The following is an 18,289-nucleotide window of genomic DNA, read 5'->3' as shown; positions in this document are numbered from 1 at the left end:
TCGCATATCGCAGAATATGCAGTGCCCTCCATAATATTTGGGACAAAGACCCATCATATATTTATTTGCCTCTGTACTCCACAATTTGAGATTTCTAATATTAAAAAAAATCACATGTGGTTAAAGTGCACATTGTCAGATTTCAATAAAGGCCATTTTTTATACATTTTGGTTTCACCATATAGAAATTACAGCAGTAATACATACATACATAGTCCCCCCATTTCAGGGCACCATAATGTTTGGGACACAGCAATGTCATGTGAATGAAAGTAGTCATGTTTAGTATTTTGTGGCAAATCCTTTGCGCCAATGACTGCTTGAAGTCTGCGATTCATGGACATCACCAGTTGTTGGGTGTCTTCTCTGGTGATGCTCTGCCAGGCCTGTATTGCAACCCTCTTTAATTTCTGCTTGTTTTGAGGGATATTCCCTTTCAGTTTTCTGTTCAGCATATAAAAGGCATGCTCAATTGGGTTCAGATCGGATGATTGACTTGGCCACTCAAGAATTGTCCATTTTTTAGCTTTGAAACACTCCTTTGTTGCTTTAGCAGAATGTCTGGGATCATTGTCTTGATGTAGAATGAATTGCTGGCCAAAGAGTTTTGAGGCATTTGTTTGAACTTGAGCAGATAGGATGTGTCTATGCACTTCAGAATTTGTTATGCTACTACCATCAGCAATTGTATCATCAATGAAGATAAGTGAGCCAGTACCTTCAGCAGTCACACATGCCCAGACCATAACATCCCCACCACCGTGTTGATGAAGTGGTATGCTTTGGATCTTGGGCAGTTCCTTCTCTCCCTTTTGCCATCACTCTGATATAAGTTAATCTTCGTCTCATCTGTTCACAAGATCTTTTTCTAGAACTGTGGTTGCTCTTTTAAGTACATTGGCAAACTGTGACCTAGCCATCCTATTTTTGCGGCTCACCAGTGTTTTGCATCTTACAGTGTAACCTCTGTATTTCATGAAGTCTTCTGCGGTCGGTGGTCATTGACAAATGCACACCTGACTCCTGAAGAGTGTTTCTGATCTGTCGGACAGGTGTTTTGGAATTTTTCTTTATTGTAGAGAGAATTCTTCTGTCATCAGCTGTGGAGGTCTTCCTTGGCCTGCCAGTCCCTTTGCGATTAGTAAGCTCACCAGTGCTCTCTTTCTTCTTAATGATGTTCAAAACAGTTGATTTTGGAAAGCCTAAGGTTTGGCTGATGTGTCTAACAGTTTTATTCTTGTTTCTCAGTCTCATAATGGCTTCTTTGACTTACATTGGCACAACTTTGGTCCTCATGTTGATAAACAGCAATTAAAGTTTCCAAAGGTGATGGAAAGACTGGAGGAAAGACCAGGTGCTGAGAGCTCTCTTATTAAGGAGGAAATTAAGGAGGAAATTAAACACACCTAAGCAAATACAAACGCCTGTGAAGTCATGTGTCCCAAACATTATGGTGCCCTGAAATAGGGGACTATATATAAACACCTGTAATTTCTACATGGTGAAACCAAAATGTAAAAAAATACCCTTTAATCACATTTGACAATGTGCACTTTAATATGAGGAAGGGAAGGGGGAGAGAGGGATGGGGGAGAGAGGGAAGGAGAGGGGAGAGAGGGATGAAAGAGGGGAGAGAGGGAGAAAGAGGGGGAAGTGAGGGAGGGGAAGAGAGGGAGGGAGGAGGAAAGCGAGGGAAGGAGTGGGGTAGAGGGGTAGTGGAGTGCAGGGAGGTAGGGAGGGGGGGGGTAGAAGGGGCCGGGGTGATGGGCAAGGTGGGATAGAGAGGGGAGGAGCAGAGGGAAAGGGGGACAGGGAGGGGTGGATTTGATTGGAGGAGGATAGGCGTGAGTGGCGGAATATTGCGTTGGGGAACGGGTTGCGTTGGGGGACCAGGCGTTGGGGAACGGGTTGCGTTGGGGGACCAGGCCTCCCATGTGACAGGGACCCAACGGGTCCCACTTAGTCTAGTCATTGCTTAAAAGGTAAGCAATGACTTGGTTTACAGACTTCATCAAAAGTGCAAAATGGGACATTTGCCTTGGGACACTGATGCATGTAAAACACCTCTTTTAATATATTTACCCCAGTAGACAATGCACGCTATAGTTTATTGAAATCATAACACACAAGAGTGTGGAGGCAAGATTGAATTCTGATATTTTGTTTGGACATTCGATCTATTCAGTCCTAGCAACTGCCTTGTTGCTTCCTCGATATATAGTTTGCAAATTTTCCCGACACGTTTCGCCCAAATGCTCTGGCTTCCTCCCATAGCCCAAAGATGGTAAGTTAATTGCCTACTGTAAATGCTCATAAACTATGAGGATGGCAAGAGAATCAAGGAACAGATGATGGGCATATGAGAGAGAATAAGCAACTGGGAAATAATTGGTGGAATAGGATTGCTCTGATAGTCAACATAGAATGTAGATGGGTTGAATGATCCCAAAGGCAGGACAAATGTTGAAGGCAATTCTGTTGAGCAGGATTGAGTCCCAGGAACTCAATCCTGTGAAGATAAAGAGGGATATTTCCAAGTCAGGATGGTGTGCCATTTAGAGAATGCCATTTTGTCCTGAATAGTGTTGGGTTTCTTGAGCACTGTTGGAGCTGCAGTCTTCCAAGCAGAGCATTCCATCACTTCCTGAATTGTGCCTTGTCTCTAAATATTATCTGTCTTGCTTCATGCAACTGAAGACTAAGGTGTGCATATGCTGTGTTTAATTCCAACTGTCGACAAACATCCCTCATTTAAGCCTACAATAAAAGGAAGGTTGTTGATGAAATAGCAGAAGATGGGTTGAAGAAGGACACTACCCTGATATTCTAGGGCTGACATAATTGTCCTCTAACAGACACAATTATGCTCCCTTGTGCAAGGAACAACTCCAACTACTGGGGTATTCACCCCATTAACATCAGTTTTAGTAGAGACAGTAGAAACCATAGAAGTGCAATATGGAGTAAAAAGCAAGTTGCTGGAGGACAGCGGGTTAAACAGCATCTGTCGGGTTGTGAGGGGAGGGGGGTTCGGGGAATGTTAATACCACCAGGGGTGCCGTACGATGGCAGCTCCGCCGGCAGTCTGTTCGTTTTTTCATCTTTTTTCTTATTTTGAGTGTTTGTTAAAAGTTTGTTTTAATGTTCTCTGGTTTGTCTTATGTGGGAGGGATAGGGGAGGGGATCGGAGGAAACTTTTTTTCGGGTTCTTACCTTGCCGGAGATGTGATTGCTTTTCAGATCGCATTCTCCGGGTGCTCAGCAGTCTTCCATCGATGAAGCTGGAGGCCTCCTCGGACTATCGTGTGCATGGACTTAACATCGGAGCTGATCCCTTGCCTGGGATCGCTCCAACCACGGCCTGTGGACTTACCATCAAGAGCTCACAGTCTCGGGAGAGGCCGAGTCGGGAAGCTCCAACGAAGCAGACGGTTCGACCAGCCCCGACGCGAGGTTCGATCGCCCGGCGCGGGGGAGCTGACATCCCCCCGATGCGGGAGCTGAACGCCTCGACACGGAGGGCACGAACGCCACCGGCTACGGGAGTCAAGATCGTCCCGTCAACGGAGGGCTCGAGGCCCCCAACCGCAGGAGAACAAAGGGACAAACTTTATTTCACCTTCCATCACAGTGAGGAATGTGTAGGAGTCACTGTGGTGGATGTTCATGTTAAAATGTGTTTTGGGTATTCTGGTGCTTTTTATTTGTATGACTGACTTGGCAAATTAAATTCCTCGTATGTTGCAAAACCTACTTGGCAAATACAGTACTATTCTGATTCTGATTAATGTTCCAGGTTGACACCCTGAATTGGCACAGAGTGGAGAGGGAAGACAGTCAGTATAAAAAGGAGACTATTTGTAATCAATGTTTCTTGTTGCTCAGTTAAACATCATTTTTGTTCTAATTCAGTTGATCCAGTATAATCATCTGTATATTTCAATTAAGTTACATTTTATCTCGAGAAGGTACTAACGGAAAATGTGCAGACGTGAAATCTTTTCATCATTGTTACTGCCCATTGAAAATCTATTGAATAAATGAAGAAAAGTGGACCGTGATCTTCCTCTTAAGAAACAGTCCTGTTCCTCTCTGTGTTCCAATGGAAGTTCTGGTCTATGTTACTTAAGAGACAAGAATTAGTCCACAGGCGGCACCAAGGATTTTAACTTTTAAGTTGATACGCCAGCTGTGCCAAGCCAAGATACAAACAGTTGAACTGGTCAGGCAGATAATATTTTGTTGTTAAATTTTATAATTTCAATAAGCCTTACATTGATCATCTCATTCTCCAGCTCCTCATCACTTTCAATCACACAAGAAAGATCCGCTTCATCTGCTTTCGATGCCTGGAGAATTACAAAAATGCAATTATTATTAATCAAAAACAAAGTCAATTGTGAATTGTAACTATTCACATGAAGGAACAGTTCACAAAAAAAGGGAAAGGGTCATCGAACAATACAAGAATAAAGACGAGAATTTTAAAGATTTAGGCCTTGCTTAATAAAAATCAATGTTGGACAGCAATCAAAGAGTAATGGAATAAATTAATGATGCAAGATTAGACGGGGCGAGTTTTAAACAACCTCAGTTTTAAGAAGAGTGGACGCCAGAGGCTGGGTAGGAGCACATGAACAATTAAGTTAAAAGTAACAAAAACATGAGTGTGGATATCAACAGCATATGAACAGTCATGGATGGAGTCAATCAATCAATCAATCAATCAATCAATCAATCAATCAACCTTTATTGTCATCTTGCAAGCAACAGTTGTACAGTGCAAAATGAAAAGACGTTTCCCTGGGAATAGCGGAGCATCGCACATGAATAACACTAAAAACAATCCAGTCCCTGATGGAACAGTATAAATAAATAGTTAAAAGCAGGTAAAACACAACGTTAAAATACAATAAACCAATCATAAAAATGTCCGCGGCAGCTGATTTGAGTAGCCAGTGCCAGTTATTAAAGTGGCCAGTGCCAGTTATTAAAGTGTCCGTGCCAGCCGCAGAATCAGGTGACTGCGAGTACAGAGTGACTGTTTAGCAGCCTCACAGCCTGTGGTAGGAAGCTGTTTAGCAGTCTTGCGGTCCGGGCTTTGATGCTTCGATATCTCTTGCCTGATGGCAGGAGATCCAGGTGTATGTGGAGGGGCTGCAGTTTGTCCTTAGCAATTCTCTGAGCTTTTTTCAGACAGCGGCTCTGGAACAGTTCTTGTACCGAGGGTAGGGAGACGCCAATGATCCTCTCTGCTCCCCTCACTACCCTCTGCAGAGCCTTCCTGTCCGAGCAGTTGCAGGTGGAGTACCACGTATTTATGCAGTACGTGAGTACAGACTCCACCATACCCCTGTAGAAAGTCCTGAGGATGTTGGTGGGGAGTGAGGCCTGTTTTAGTTTCCTCAGGAAGTGCAGTCGCTGATGGGCCCGTTTGACGGTCCCAGTGGTGTTCCTGGACCAGGTGAGGCTGTCTGTAATTTGCACACCGGGGAACTTAATGCTCTCCACTCTCCACTGCAGTGCCACTGATGTTGAGGGGTGTATGCTTTGGCTGCGCCCTCCTGAAGTCGACAACCATCTCCTTCGTTTTGTCGACATTTAATTCTAGATTATTTTTGCCGCACCAGTCCACTAGTTGTTTTACTTCCTCCCTGTACATTGATTCGTCATCTCCGCTGATGAGTCCCACCACTGTTGTGTCATCCACGAATTTTATGATCTTATTGTCCCTGAATCTGGCAGCACAGTCATGTGTGAGCAATGTGAATACAGCGGGCTGAGCACACAGCCTTGAGGGGAGCCGGTGCTCAGCGTGATTGAGCCTGAAGTGTTCTTGCCAACACGGACTGACTGCGGTCTCTCTGTCAGAAAGTCCAAGATCCAGTGACACAGGGTGGTGTTGAGGCCCAGCAGGGTTAGTTTCTCCACAAGTCTCTGTGGGATGATGGTGTTAAACGCTGAGCTGAAGTCAATGTACAGGATTCTGGTGTATGTGTTATTGTTTTCCAGATGCGTGAGTACTGTGTGCAGCGTGGTAGAGATGGCATCCTCTGTAGAACGGTTGGGGCGATAGGCAAACTGGAGGGGGTCTAACGATGAGGGGAGGCTGGCAGTAATGTGGGGTTTCACCAGGCGTTCAAAGCACTTCATTATTATTGGGGTCAGGGCGACAGGGCGATAGTCATTTAGGCAGGCAACCACTGGTTTCTTCGCTATGGGGATTATTGTGGAAGTTTTGAGGCATGTGGGGACAATGGCTTGACGAAGGGAGATGTTAAAGATGTCTGTTAGCATATCTGCTAACTCCTCAGCACATTCCTTGAGCACACGTCCTGGGATGTTGTCGGGTCCGACTGCTTTCCACGGGCTGACCTTAGACAGGATTCTCCGTGTGTCCATTGAGTCTATGGTCATGACTGGCTGGTCGGTTTGTAAGCAGGGGCGGGCTGGCTCTCCCCTTGGGTGTGGTATTTGCTGCATCAAAACGTGCAAAGAAGTTGTTCAGTTCATCTGGGAGAGAGATCTGTAACCGTGTCGGTTACCTGCTGCCTTGCCTTGTACCACGTCAGTGTTTGGATTCCCTTCCACATCCTCCTGGTGTCTCCTGTGTCACAGAGGTGTCCCTGGATTTTCCCTGCGTAGGCACGTTTCGCTGCCCTGATTCCTTTTTCCAGTGCAGTCCTGGTAGATCGAAGAGCGGCTGTGTTACCGACTCTGTAGGCTGCATCACGAGCCCTCAGCAGCGAGCGCACCTCTGCTGTCATCAATGGCTTTTCGTTTCCACGTGCAGTGAAGGTTTTCATGATAGTGACATCCTCGGTGCACTTGGCAATGTAGCTGGTTACAGTCTCTGCGTACTCCTCGATGTTGATGAAGTCATCATAGGATGCGGCTGTCCTGAACACATCCCAGTCAGTGTGCAGGAAGCAATCCTGCAGTGCTGAGGCTGCTCCCTCAAGCCTTGATATGAAAGTGACAATAATTTATGATTGTTCAGACTTTCTATGTTGGTGATTGACGGCCAGTGCAGTCATGATAGGCTGAAGGGCCGGTTTCTATGCTGTTTCTTTCTATGACCCTAAAAGTAATCATGAAGAAAGCTGGGAATGCAGAGCTTCAGGGACTGCCCAGCAGTTCAGGCGTCATTAGTGCTAAATTAATGTTACAGATGGATAACCTACACGAAAACCGGCTAATTACAAAGCAAGCAAGCAAGCAAACATTGAAACAGTCGATTGACATAGTAACAACAATTAAAATTCAAAGTTTGAATTGCTGATTGGAAATTTGCTATTTTTAAACACGCACACACACATCCTGCTCTAACTCAATTAACAAGTTTGCAGATGACACCCTGTGATGGGCCAGTTCTCCAACAATGACAAGACAGAGTAACGAAAGAGATGGGGAGCTTAGTAACATGGCATAAAGACCTCCCCTTCAACCAAAGGAGTTAGATATTGACCAGGAAACGATGCGGAGTTTAGGCCACAGTCAGCATCAGCAACAGTGGAAATAGGCCAGAATAGTTCAAGTTCCTTGACGTAAATATCATCAACAATTTTTGCTACACCAACCACATTGAAACTATAGCCAAAAAATACACACCAATACCTCTACTACCCAGGAGACTTAGGAAGTTGGGCACGTCTCCAACAACTCTTATCAAGTTCTACAGATACAATGTAGAAAGCATATTATCAGTAGTATTACAGCTTGGATGGGAACAGCTCTGCCCAATGCCGCAAGAAACTACATAGAGTTGTGGATGTAGCCCAGTCCATCACACAGATCAGACCTCCGCCATCGACTCCATCTACGCTGCCTCAACAATGCAGCCAGCATAATCACCCTTCGTCTACCCTCTCGCATATGGCAGAATATGCAGTGCCCTCCTTAATGTTTGGGACAAAGACCCGTCATATTTTTATTTGCCTCTGTACTCCACAATTTGAGATTTGTAATAGAAAAAAAATCACATGTGGTTAAAGTGCACATTGTCAGATTTCAATAAAGGCCATTTTTTATACATTTTGGTTTCACCATGTAGAAATTACAGCAGTGTTTATACATAGTCCTCCCCATTTCAGGGCACCATAATGTTTGGGACACAGCAATGTCATGTGAATGAAAGTAGTCATGTAGTATTTTGTTGCATATCCTTTGCAACCAATGAGTGCTTGGTCTGCGATTCATGGACATCACCAGTTATTGGGTGTCTTCTCTGGTGATGCTCTGCCAGGCCTGTATTGCAGCCATCTTTAATTTCTGCTTGTTTTGAGGCATATTCCCTTTCAGCTTTCAGCTACTACCATCAGCAGTTGTATCATCAATGAAGATAAGTGAGCCAGTACCTTCAGCAGTCACATATACCCAGACCATAATATCCCCACCACCGTGTTTCATAGATGAGGTGATATGCTTTGGATCTTGGGCAGTTCCTTTTCATCCTTTTGCCATCACTCTGATATAAGTTAATCTTCGTCTCATCTGTCCCCAAGATCTTTTTCCAGAACTGTGGTTGCTCTTTTAAGTGCATTGGCAAACTGTAACCTAGCCATCCTATTTTTGCGGCTCACCAGTATTTTGCATTTTGCAGTGTAACCTCTGTATTTCATGAAGTCTTCTGCGGACGGTGGTCATTGACAAATCCACACCTGACCCCTGAAGAGTGTTTCTGATCTGCGGACAGGTGTTTGGGGATTTTCCAAAGGTGATAAAAGTTTCCAAAGGTGATGGAAAGACTGGTGGAAAGACTAGGTGCTGAGTGCTCTCTTATATCTGCATTAAGGAGGCAATTAAACACACCTGAGCAATTACAAACGCCTGTGAAGCCATGTGTCCCAAACATGATGGTGCCCTGAAATGGGGGGACAATGTATAAACACTGCTGTAATTGCTACATGGTGAAACAAAAAATGTATAAAAAATACCCTTTAATAAAATTTGACAACGTGCACTTTAACCACATGTAATGTTTTCTATTGCAAATCTCACATTGTGGAGTACAGAGGGAAATAAATAAATTATCGGCCTTTGTCTCAAACATTATGGAGGGCACTGTGCCAAAGCTTCTGAGGCAGTACAACCAGAAATCAGGAACAGCTTCATCCCCAACGTTATCAAATACTAAACAGTCCTCTAATAAACTGGGATGTAGTCCCGATCTTCCAACCTACCTCAATACGGACGTTAAACGGTACGCTGTAACTGTACCTCTAAAATGCTGTAACACTGTATTCTGCTATGTTTTCTTTGCACTAGCTGTTGTACTTGCATATGGCTTGATTGTACTCATGTGGAGCATGTTTGATTTGACTGGGTAGCACACAAACAAAAGCATTTCACTCTATCTCTACCTGTTCTTGGTGACTCCGATTTGTCATTTCAATCATTTCCAAACTATTTTCCGTACATTCATTTTCTCTTCGATTATCCGCAAGCAATTCCGTTTTTGTTTCATTCCCTGGTTGAGGATCAATCCCAGATGTTGATTCAATCAAGATGTTCCGTAAAGCAGAAACATTTTCAGAAATGACGTTCAAGACGTCCGTAGCTCTATTAAGGAAATCAAGCGTTAGCATGTTGTACACCAATTTCAAAGGAATCAGTAGATGTTGACATGAATGTAAACTATAATGTTTTCAAGTACCAGTTCATATGCATGCATTCCTCTATGTTATCAGAAAAGTCTCTGTTCCTTCTAATAGACAGAGGAACATGTTTGTTTCAATGGACCATTCCCTACGTAATCTTAGCAGACTGAATCTCCTGAGATGAAATAATTTCCTGTAAACCCAAAATACCATAATACATAATTGCAAAGATATTATTCACAAATTGTAGTTGGGCCTTCTGACACATGGCCAAAGGCCTCCAAAGGAGCTCTGTGGTCAGTCATGCATGTCTAGAGTGAATGTGGTAAAAAAAAGGCAAATAACATTTTGGCTGCTAACATAGATTTAAAAGCAGCAATCTTTAAGACATCTTCTGAAACTGGGAAACTCTACTTTCTCTTTTAGGACACAAATTTATCTGCCGAAACGATTAGATCTGAACTCTGAAAGAATTAGCAATGAGGATAATAAATTCAACAGAAATATATTTTATTTATGTTTGTTATGTGTTGTACTTTCAATATTATTAGCTCTGCTTCATACTGCTATTCATTTCTAAAAATATTGAGTTTTCCAGTTTATAGCAACTACACTTTAAAACTGATCAACTCTACAGGAAATATACTAAGGTAGGCAAAGTGCTGGAGTAACTCAGCAAATCAGGCAGCATCTCAGGAGAACATGGATAGGTGACATTCGGGTTGAGTCCCTTACTGCCTGACTCGCCGAGTTACTCCAGCACATTGTGTCTTATTGTAAACCAGCATCTGCAGTTCCTTGTTTCTAGGAAATGTATTTAGATTACATTGTGCAATTATTTCAAAGATGAACACTGGAGTACAAAAATGTCAATTTTCAAATTGCATGGTAAGAAGTTTACATGAAAGAGAAGACAACAGCCCAAAACTTTGAAGACCAACGAGCATAACTTGCCAGGTAAATTAAAGGCAGCAAAAATATTGGAAACATTCAGCAGATCAGGCAGCATCTGAACAACAGAATCAATAGTTCAGGTTATTGACTCAATTAAAATTAGAACAGTGCAAAGCGAACCATGTTTTATGTTGCAGGTGGGGAATATGTGGAGAAGACAAAAAAATGGCCGCAATACTATGGAGACTAAAGTGATCCAAGTAATATTAGTTTTGATATCAGAAGAGAGAAATAAACAAGAGAGCATATTGTAATAGTGAAAGATCGATTGCTACAAATCTTAACCAAAAGAATATGTTGGAACTACAGAAATACAGGGAACTGCAGATGCTGAAATCTTGAGCAAAACACAAAGTGCTGAAGGGAACTCAACAGTTCAGTCAGCATCTGTGGAGGAAATTAACAGGTGAAGTTTTGGATTGGGACCCTTTCTGCTTGTATAATCCAGCTGCTGTTCAAGCAGCATTTCTGGAAAGATAAAACTGAGTTACTGTCACAGGTAAATAACGTTAAACAGAGCTGACCAGCCTTGGTCTCCACCATTATAGGCCACTCGCCAATATTCTGAAAAATCACTGCTTCCTTGTTTTCCCCACTTTTAAAGTTCGGGTATAGTTTCATTAGCCAGATACATGGACTCTGTTTTTATCTCTCCGCATATGTGGTTTGGCCTGCTAAGTGCTTCCGGCATTTTTTTGTTTTTCTTTCAAATATCCAGCATCTGGATTAACTTGCTCCATATTAAAGCAGACATTTAGTTTGGCTTCTGTTTAGTTTGGTGCTGGATAATCCACTCAAGTCTCTTCAGTGGTGCTTGGATCCATGACCTGCTGAGTTGGAGGAGCACACGCCATCGCTGATTGACAACAAACGCATGAAGCTTAGGGTAAGGAGCACAGACACAACACGGTGGGTGGTTTGCTGCATAACAATTCTGAGGGAATTAGTTGTATTTAGTTAGCTTAGTTTTTTGCCACGTGCACCACGTGAAAAGGCATTTTTGTGCAAAGATTGCAACGGTATCATATCATTAAATAGTAACCTTTCATCGCTCACCTTTGCACACCATTAATGTGAAAATCAGGAACCATTTCTGCTAGATCTTGCATATCATGTGCAATAGAGACCAGATCTGACTTGAGCATAGCGGATGGGAGCAATTTCTGGTCTGGAACAAATAAAATTAGAAAATTATTACTTGACATAGATACTGCATGGTTCATGTACTTAGCTAATAATATTAGTCATAACCAATAGTAATTGGAAGCATAAGGTAATGAGCCAATGTATTATATATGCATCACAAGCTTGATTTTAAATTAATTTCTTCTATTCCCTTTCTAATTATTTTCTACACCAAGCCTTACTTCTAGTCACCAAGCATCTCTAATCCTCACTCCAATGATTATTTCATGTGCCATTTTCTATTTCTCCAAGGGAAAGGCATGACTTCCAATCGCTGGCTTGTTGTGTTAATCCTGGCCAGATTGGAGAGGCTAGGACTTTAAAATGGGCTGAAAGCTTCAGGGCTGCTGGGAGATTTGGTCAATTTGGAATTGCTCCCTGCAGTACTGGGACAAGCTGCGGAGTGGTGCCAGTTTGTCTAGAACCTAGATACAGGCTGCAGGAAAAGAATAAGAACATCTGCAGACCCTGTCAATTAGGTGCAAAATGTAAATAATTGTAAATAATTATAAATAATGTTGCAGAGTTCTACTTTGCCGAATGTTGATTGGATGAGGTATTGAGCCCTGTCTGGGTTTCTTGCAGATCAGGGTAAATGTTGCTATGTTTGCTTCCTTGAGAAACCCTGTTTGAATACAATGTATTAACTGCTGTATTATTGGGTTAGGGAAATGTATGTTATGTATGGGGTTAATCGATATCTGTAATTGGATTGTAAAGAGATCATGTGGTTCGGCCCCTCGAGGTCCCGGGACCTATAAAAGTCCGCTGCCACGAGGTCCCGCGTCGATCTTCTGGGAGAGCGCTTAGAACACTTCTGGAGTGTCTCTGTTTGAGCGAGGCCAAGAGGGCTTGAACAGGCAGATATGAGGATCGAACCCACGGTGGTTAGGTACAGTGATGGGAACTGTAATTGTGTTTTATTAAAATAAAGATTAGTTGATCAAGTGCTTGATTCAGCGGTTTTTGACTGAAACTAGACTGGGAGAAGCTTAGAACAGCAGCATGTACTAAGGAGAAAGTAGTACTGCATTCCCACTGGTAGAAGACATATTTCTCTTGTTTCTCAAAATCTTGTATGAGTGCAAGACACTTCCTCCTCCATCTCCCCCACCGACCCCCCCCCCCCCCCCCCCCCCCCCCCCCCCCTCCCAAAGGGCATTGAACTGGTCAAAGCTTACAGAACTGTGCAATAGCAGCTGCTAATAATGGTAATGGTGCATCTGATCCAACTGGAGGGCAGCAAAGTCTACCCTGTCTGTAATAGAATTAAGCGAGCTTAGGAAAGCATTGGTTATGAACAAACAACAATTGGACAACTTATCCAACCCATATACAACTTACCATCTTTATTTTGAAACTGCTTCCCTCTGTTCAGATCCAAACTACTTAATTTTTGATAAATTAGAAGACCAGCCTAGTGAAAGAAAGACATATGAATGTACTTTTTGTCAGCCATAAAATATCACCATGGAAGACATAGATTACAAATTGACAGATTACAAATTACAAATCCTTTGATCACTTCAGGAGATGGTAGGAGGTGGATGTAGTGTAGAGAAAGCAGGGACTCTGCAGGACTTCGACCGGTTGAGAGAGTGGGCTGATTAATGGCAGATGGAATGCAGCATATCCAAGTATGGAGTCTTACATTTTGGTAGTAGGAATAAAAGTGTAAACTATTTTCTAAATGGGTAGAAAATTCTGAAATCGGAGGTTCAAAGGGAATTGGAATTACTGGTGTAGGACTCCCAAAATGTAACCTGGTTAACATATGATTATTTCAAGGCACTGGGCCTGTACTCACTGGAGCTAAGAAGGATGAGGGGACCTCATTGAAACTTAACAAATAGTAAAAGGCATGGATAGAGTGAATGTGGAGAGGATGTTTCCACTAGTCGGAGAGACTAGGACCAGAGGCCACAGCTTCAGAATAAAAGGACGTACCTTTAGAAAGGGGGAGGAATTTCTTTAGTCATGGGGAAGTAAATCTGTGGAATTCATTGCCACAGATGGCTGTGGAGACCAAGTCAATGGATATGTTTAAGGCAGAGATTGACAGATTCTTGATTAGTAAGGGTGTCAGGAGTTATGGGGAGAAAGCAATAGAATGGGGTTGTGAGGGAAAGAGAGATCACCCATGTTGAATGGTGGAGTAGACTTGATGGGCCAAACGGACTAATTTTGCTCCTAGAACTTATGAACAATAGCAAAACATGGCATTGATATTGGAAAAACATGGTCCAAATGACAAAGGACAACAAGAAATGCATTAGGGCCACAGATTTTAGGTATTGAGTAAGATGCATGACGGGATGTTAAAAGGTTTTCTTTTAAGCTTAGCAAATAGTAATATCTAGAACTGACTATTTGTATGGGCGGTGGAATTGAATATATTCAGTGCTCATCAAAAAGGTATCAGAATGCCACTTGAAGATGGAATAAACATATGGGCTCCAGGGTGGAACATGGTAACGGATTGGTTAAAGTTTTCTGAGAGAACCAACATGGAATCACTGAGCTTTAATGCCATTTAAGATTCTATGAGTCAAATGAAAACAAACAGCATAATTAGTAACTTGTCTACTTGGTACTTAAGTAGAACCCAAAAAAAAAAAATTATTTTCTAAATCTCCCGATTTTCTTACTGATAAATTTGACTAATACCATGCAACAAGCATATCAAAGATAAATAGCATGCAACAAGCATATCAAAGATAAATAGCATCATTTAAGATCCCAACCTTTCAACAATTACACTTTTAAACAAGCTATCTAAAGCTTTGCAAGTCCATAATAGTCTACTTCCCTGCTCTCCATACTTGACTTTCATTCCTTCAGTGGCGAAACTCTATGTGGGTTCATAAGGTCATAAGTGATAAGAGTAGAATTTGGCCATTCGGCCCATCAAGACTACTCCGCCATTCAATTGTGGCTGATCTATTTCTTCCTCCTAACCCCATTCTCCTGCCTTCTCCCCATAACCTCTGACACCTGTACTAATCAAGAATGTGTCTATCTCTGCCTTTGATATTCACCGACTTGGCCTCCAGAGTGGCAACGAATTCCACAGATTCACCACACTCTTACAAAATAAAATTCTCCTCATCTCCTTCCTAAGAGAAAGTCCTTTAATTCTGAGGCTATGACCCCTAGTCCTAGATTCTCCCACTAGTGGAAACATCCTCTCCACATCCACCCTATCCAAGCCTTTCACTATTCTATATGTTTCAATGAGGTCCCCCCTCATTCTTCCAAATTGCAGCGAGCACAGGCCCAGTGCCGACAAACGCTCATCATAGGTTAACCTACTAAATCCTGGGATAATTCTTGTAAACCTCCTCTGGATCCTCCCCAGAGCCTGCATATCCTTCCTCAGATATGGTGCCCAAAATTGCTCACAATATTCAAAATGGGGCCTTATCAATGCCTTATAGAGCCTCAGCATTACATCCCTGTTTTTGTATGCGAGCCTTCTTGAAATAAATGAGTTTGAGTTTGCTTTCTTTACTACCGATTCGACTTGCAGATTATCTTTTTGGGAATCCTGCACCAGCACTCCCAAGTTCCTTTTGCATCTTTGATTTCTGAATTCTCTCCCCATTTATCTATTTGGCTGTCAATGCCTATTGTAAAACACACAGCACAGATTTTTTTGGCCACAACTTCCCACTAGTCAAAGCAGCTGCCATTGACTAGTGGCAGACCAGTGAGTAACTTTTGGATACTCCTTGGCTTGTTCTTTCAAAAACAAAAATAAATGTCTGAATTCTCAAATTTCTCCCACATTACACAACAAGCATCACACAGGAAACAAAATACTCAGATAAACCACTTCATTTGTAAATGGTATTCCACAGTAGATCCCAAAGTATAAAGGAATACAAAATGGTTTATTCCACCCTTGAACAAAGTGCCCAACCTTCCCATAGAACAACCAACAAGACATCAGAGATCAGGACCATCCAAACAGATTAAAGTTTACAAATCAGGAACTCCCCAAGCACCCAGTTTCAATCCTAACCTCAGGTGATGTCTACGCAACATTTGCATATTTCCTGACTTTCTTCCCCATAACTCAAAGATGTTCTGGCTGACGGTACAGATCAACTAAGATCTAGATGAACAGCAGATTCCAGGAGCCTAATCTCGTCCAATTTCTCTTCTCCACTGAGTAGCATGGCACCACCATTAATAAATAATAATAATAATAATAAACATTATAGACAATAGACAATAGGTGCAGGAGTAGGCCATTCGGCCCTTCGAGCCAGCACCGCCATTCAATGTGATCATGGCTGATCATCCCCAATCAGTACCTTGTTCCTGCCTTCTCCCCATATCCCCTATTTTAAGAGCCCTATCTAGCTCTCTCTTGAAAGCATCCAGAGAACCTGCCTCCACCACCCTCTCAGGCAGAGAATTCCACTCACCACTCTCTGTGAGAAAAAGTGTTTCCTTGTCTCCGTTCTAAATGGCTTACTCCTTATTTATTTATTTATTTTATTTTATTTATTCCGAACAAGTAAAGACATTAAAGACATTAACAGTAACAACATCGAAATTATAAAACAATTGGACATTACAATCAATATTTACAAGCAATGAAAAGAACAAAAAGCAAATTTCCAATGTCCAACTGTGTGTCTGTACAAGCTCGAAAAGGAGTGAGAAGAAGAACAACTTATTAAATCTCACCCCTTTCCCCAACACTTCTACCATATTTAAAAATCAATTAATTAATAATAATAATACTACCCCAGGCAATTTCCCATAATACCTACAGACATATATATACATACAACTATTATACACATACAAACTTCATATATGAAGTAACCAAACATAAGTAAACAATTGTAAAGCAATAGATAAACATTAACCCCCACTTGTCAACCATCCCCTCCATCCCGGTACCCCATGAAAATTATTTTTTAATATATCATTTTAAAATGATTCATGTTTGTACATTGCTTTAATTCCTCGTTCAATTTGTTCCACACTCCCACTCCACAAACCGAAATACAAAAGGTTTTTCTAGTCGTACGGACTCTTTGTTTCTTAAAATTAAATATTCCTCTTAAATTGTAACCCCCCACACGCTCGTTAAATAATTTTTGAATGTTTCCAGGTAAATTTTTATTTTTGGCCCTAGACATTATCTGAGCTGTTTTGAATGTAACCAAATCTTCTAATTTTAATAATTTTGACTCTAAAAATAATGGATTTTATTATTCTTCAACTGTGGCCCTGGTTCTGGACTCCCCCAACATCGGGAACATGTTTCCTGCCTCTGGCATGTCTAAACCCTTAACAATCTTATATTATTCAATGAGATCCCCTCCCATCCTTCTAAACTCCAGAGGGTACAAGCCCAGCTCCTCCATTCTCTCAGCATATGACAGTCCCGCCATCCCGGGAATTAACCTTATAAACCTACGCTGCACTCCCTCAATAGCAAGAATGTTCTTCCTCAAATTAGGGGACCAAAACTGCACACAATACTTCAGGTGTGGTCTCACTATGGCTCTGTACAACTGCAGAAGGACCTATTTGCTCCTATATTTGATTCCTCTTGTTATAAATGCCAACATGCCATTCGCTTTCTTCACTGCCAGCTGTACCTGCATGCTTACTTTCATAGACTGATGTACAAGGACCCCCAGGTCCCATTGTACTTCCGTTTCCCAACTTGACGCCATTTAGATAGTAATCTGCCTCACATTTATCCGCATTAAACTTCATCTGCCATGCATCTGCCCACTCCCCCAACCTGTCCAAGTCACCCTGCAGTCTCATAGCATCCTCCTCACAGTTCACACTGCCACCCAGCATTGTGTCATCTGCAAATTTGCTAATGTTACTTTGAATCCCTTCATCCAAATCATTGATGTATATTGTAAATAGCTGCGGTCCCAGCACCGAGCCTTGCGGTACCCCACTAGTCACTGCCTGCCATTCTGAAAGGGACCCGTTAATCCCTACTCTTTGTTTCCTGTCTGCCAACCACTTCTCTATCTATGTCAGCAATCTACCCCCAATACCATGTGCCTTAATTTCGCCCACTAATCTCCTATGTGGGACCTTATCAAGTGCTTTCTGAAAGTCCAGGTACACTACATCCACTGGCTCTCCCTTGTTCATTTTCCTAGTTACATCTTCAAAAAATTCCAGAAGATTAGTCAAGCATGATTTCCCCTTCGTAAATCCATGCTGACTCGGACCGATCCTGTTACTGCTAACCAAATGTTCGGCTATCTCATCTTTTATAATTGGGCTAACTGGTCTATAATTCCCTGTTTTCTCTCTCCCGCTTTTCTTAAAAAGTGGGATTATTTCGAACTCAAGGTCCAGACAAGGGACAACATTACATAAAAATACATTGCATATAAAAACACCATAAAATACAAATAAAATCTTAGTATATGACTTATAAAAGCATCATAAATTATATATAAAAAAAGCACAATATATGATTTAAAATCCAAAAAGAAAAAAGAAAGATCAGTGTCCTACAACGGGACAGTGATACCAGTGTCTCCACAACTGGG

The 18,289-nt window shown here is 42.0% G+C and overlaps 1 protein-coding gene across 4 annotated transcripts in view; it reads right to left on the bottom strand.

Moving 5' to 3' along the window:
- Positions 1-18,289, bottom strand: part of wrn (WRN RecQ like helicase) — a 108,379-nt gene that overhangs the window by 76,261 nt on the left and 13,829 nt on the right. For all 4 annotated transcript variants that reach the window (XM_055642065.1, XM_055642090.1, XM_055642083.1 and 1 more), the window contains exons 7-10: positions 13,083-13,155; positions 11,610-11,721; positions 9,363-9,561; positions 4,275-4,349 (exon numbers count right to left, since the gene is read on the bottom strand). In XM_055642065.1, the coding sequence (XP_055498040.1) occupies positions 4,275-4,349; positions 9,363-9,561; positions 11,610-11,721; positions 13,083-13,155 (459 nt within the window). The remainder of the gene's footprint in view (positions 1-4,274; positions 4,350-9,362; positions 9,562-11,609; positions 11,722-13,082; positions 13,156-18,289) is intronic.

The sequence above is a fragment of the Leucoraja erinacea genome, chromosome 1 (genome assembly GCF_028641065.1).
Source record: "Leucoraja erinacea ecotype New England chromosome 1, Leri_hhj_1, whole genome shotgun sequence".
In the NCBI taxonomy this organism is placed as follows: domain Eukaryota; kingdom Metazoa; phylum Chordata; class Chondrichthyes; order Rajiformes; family Rajidae; genus Leucoraja; species Leucoraja erinaceus.
Note: the sequence above shows the minus strand (reverse complement) of the source record. Positions and strands in the feature narration are given on the sequence as shown.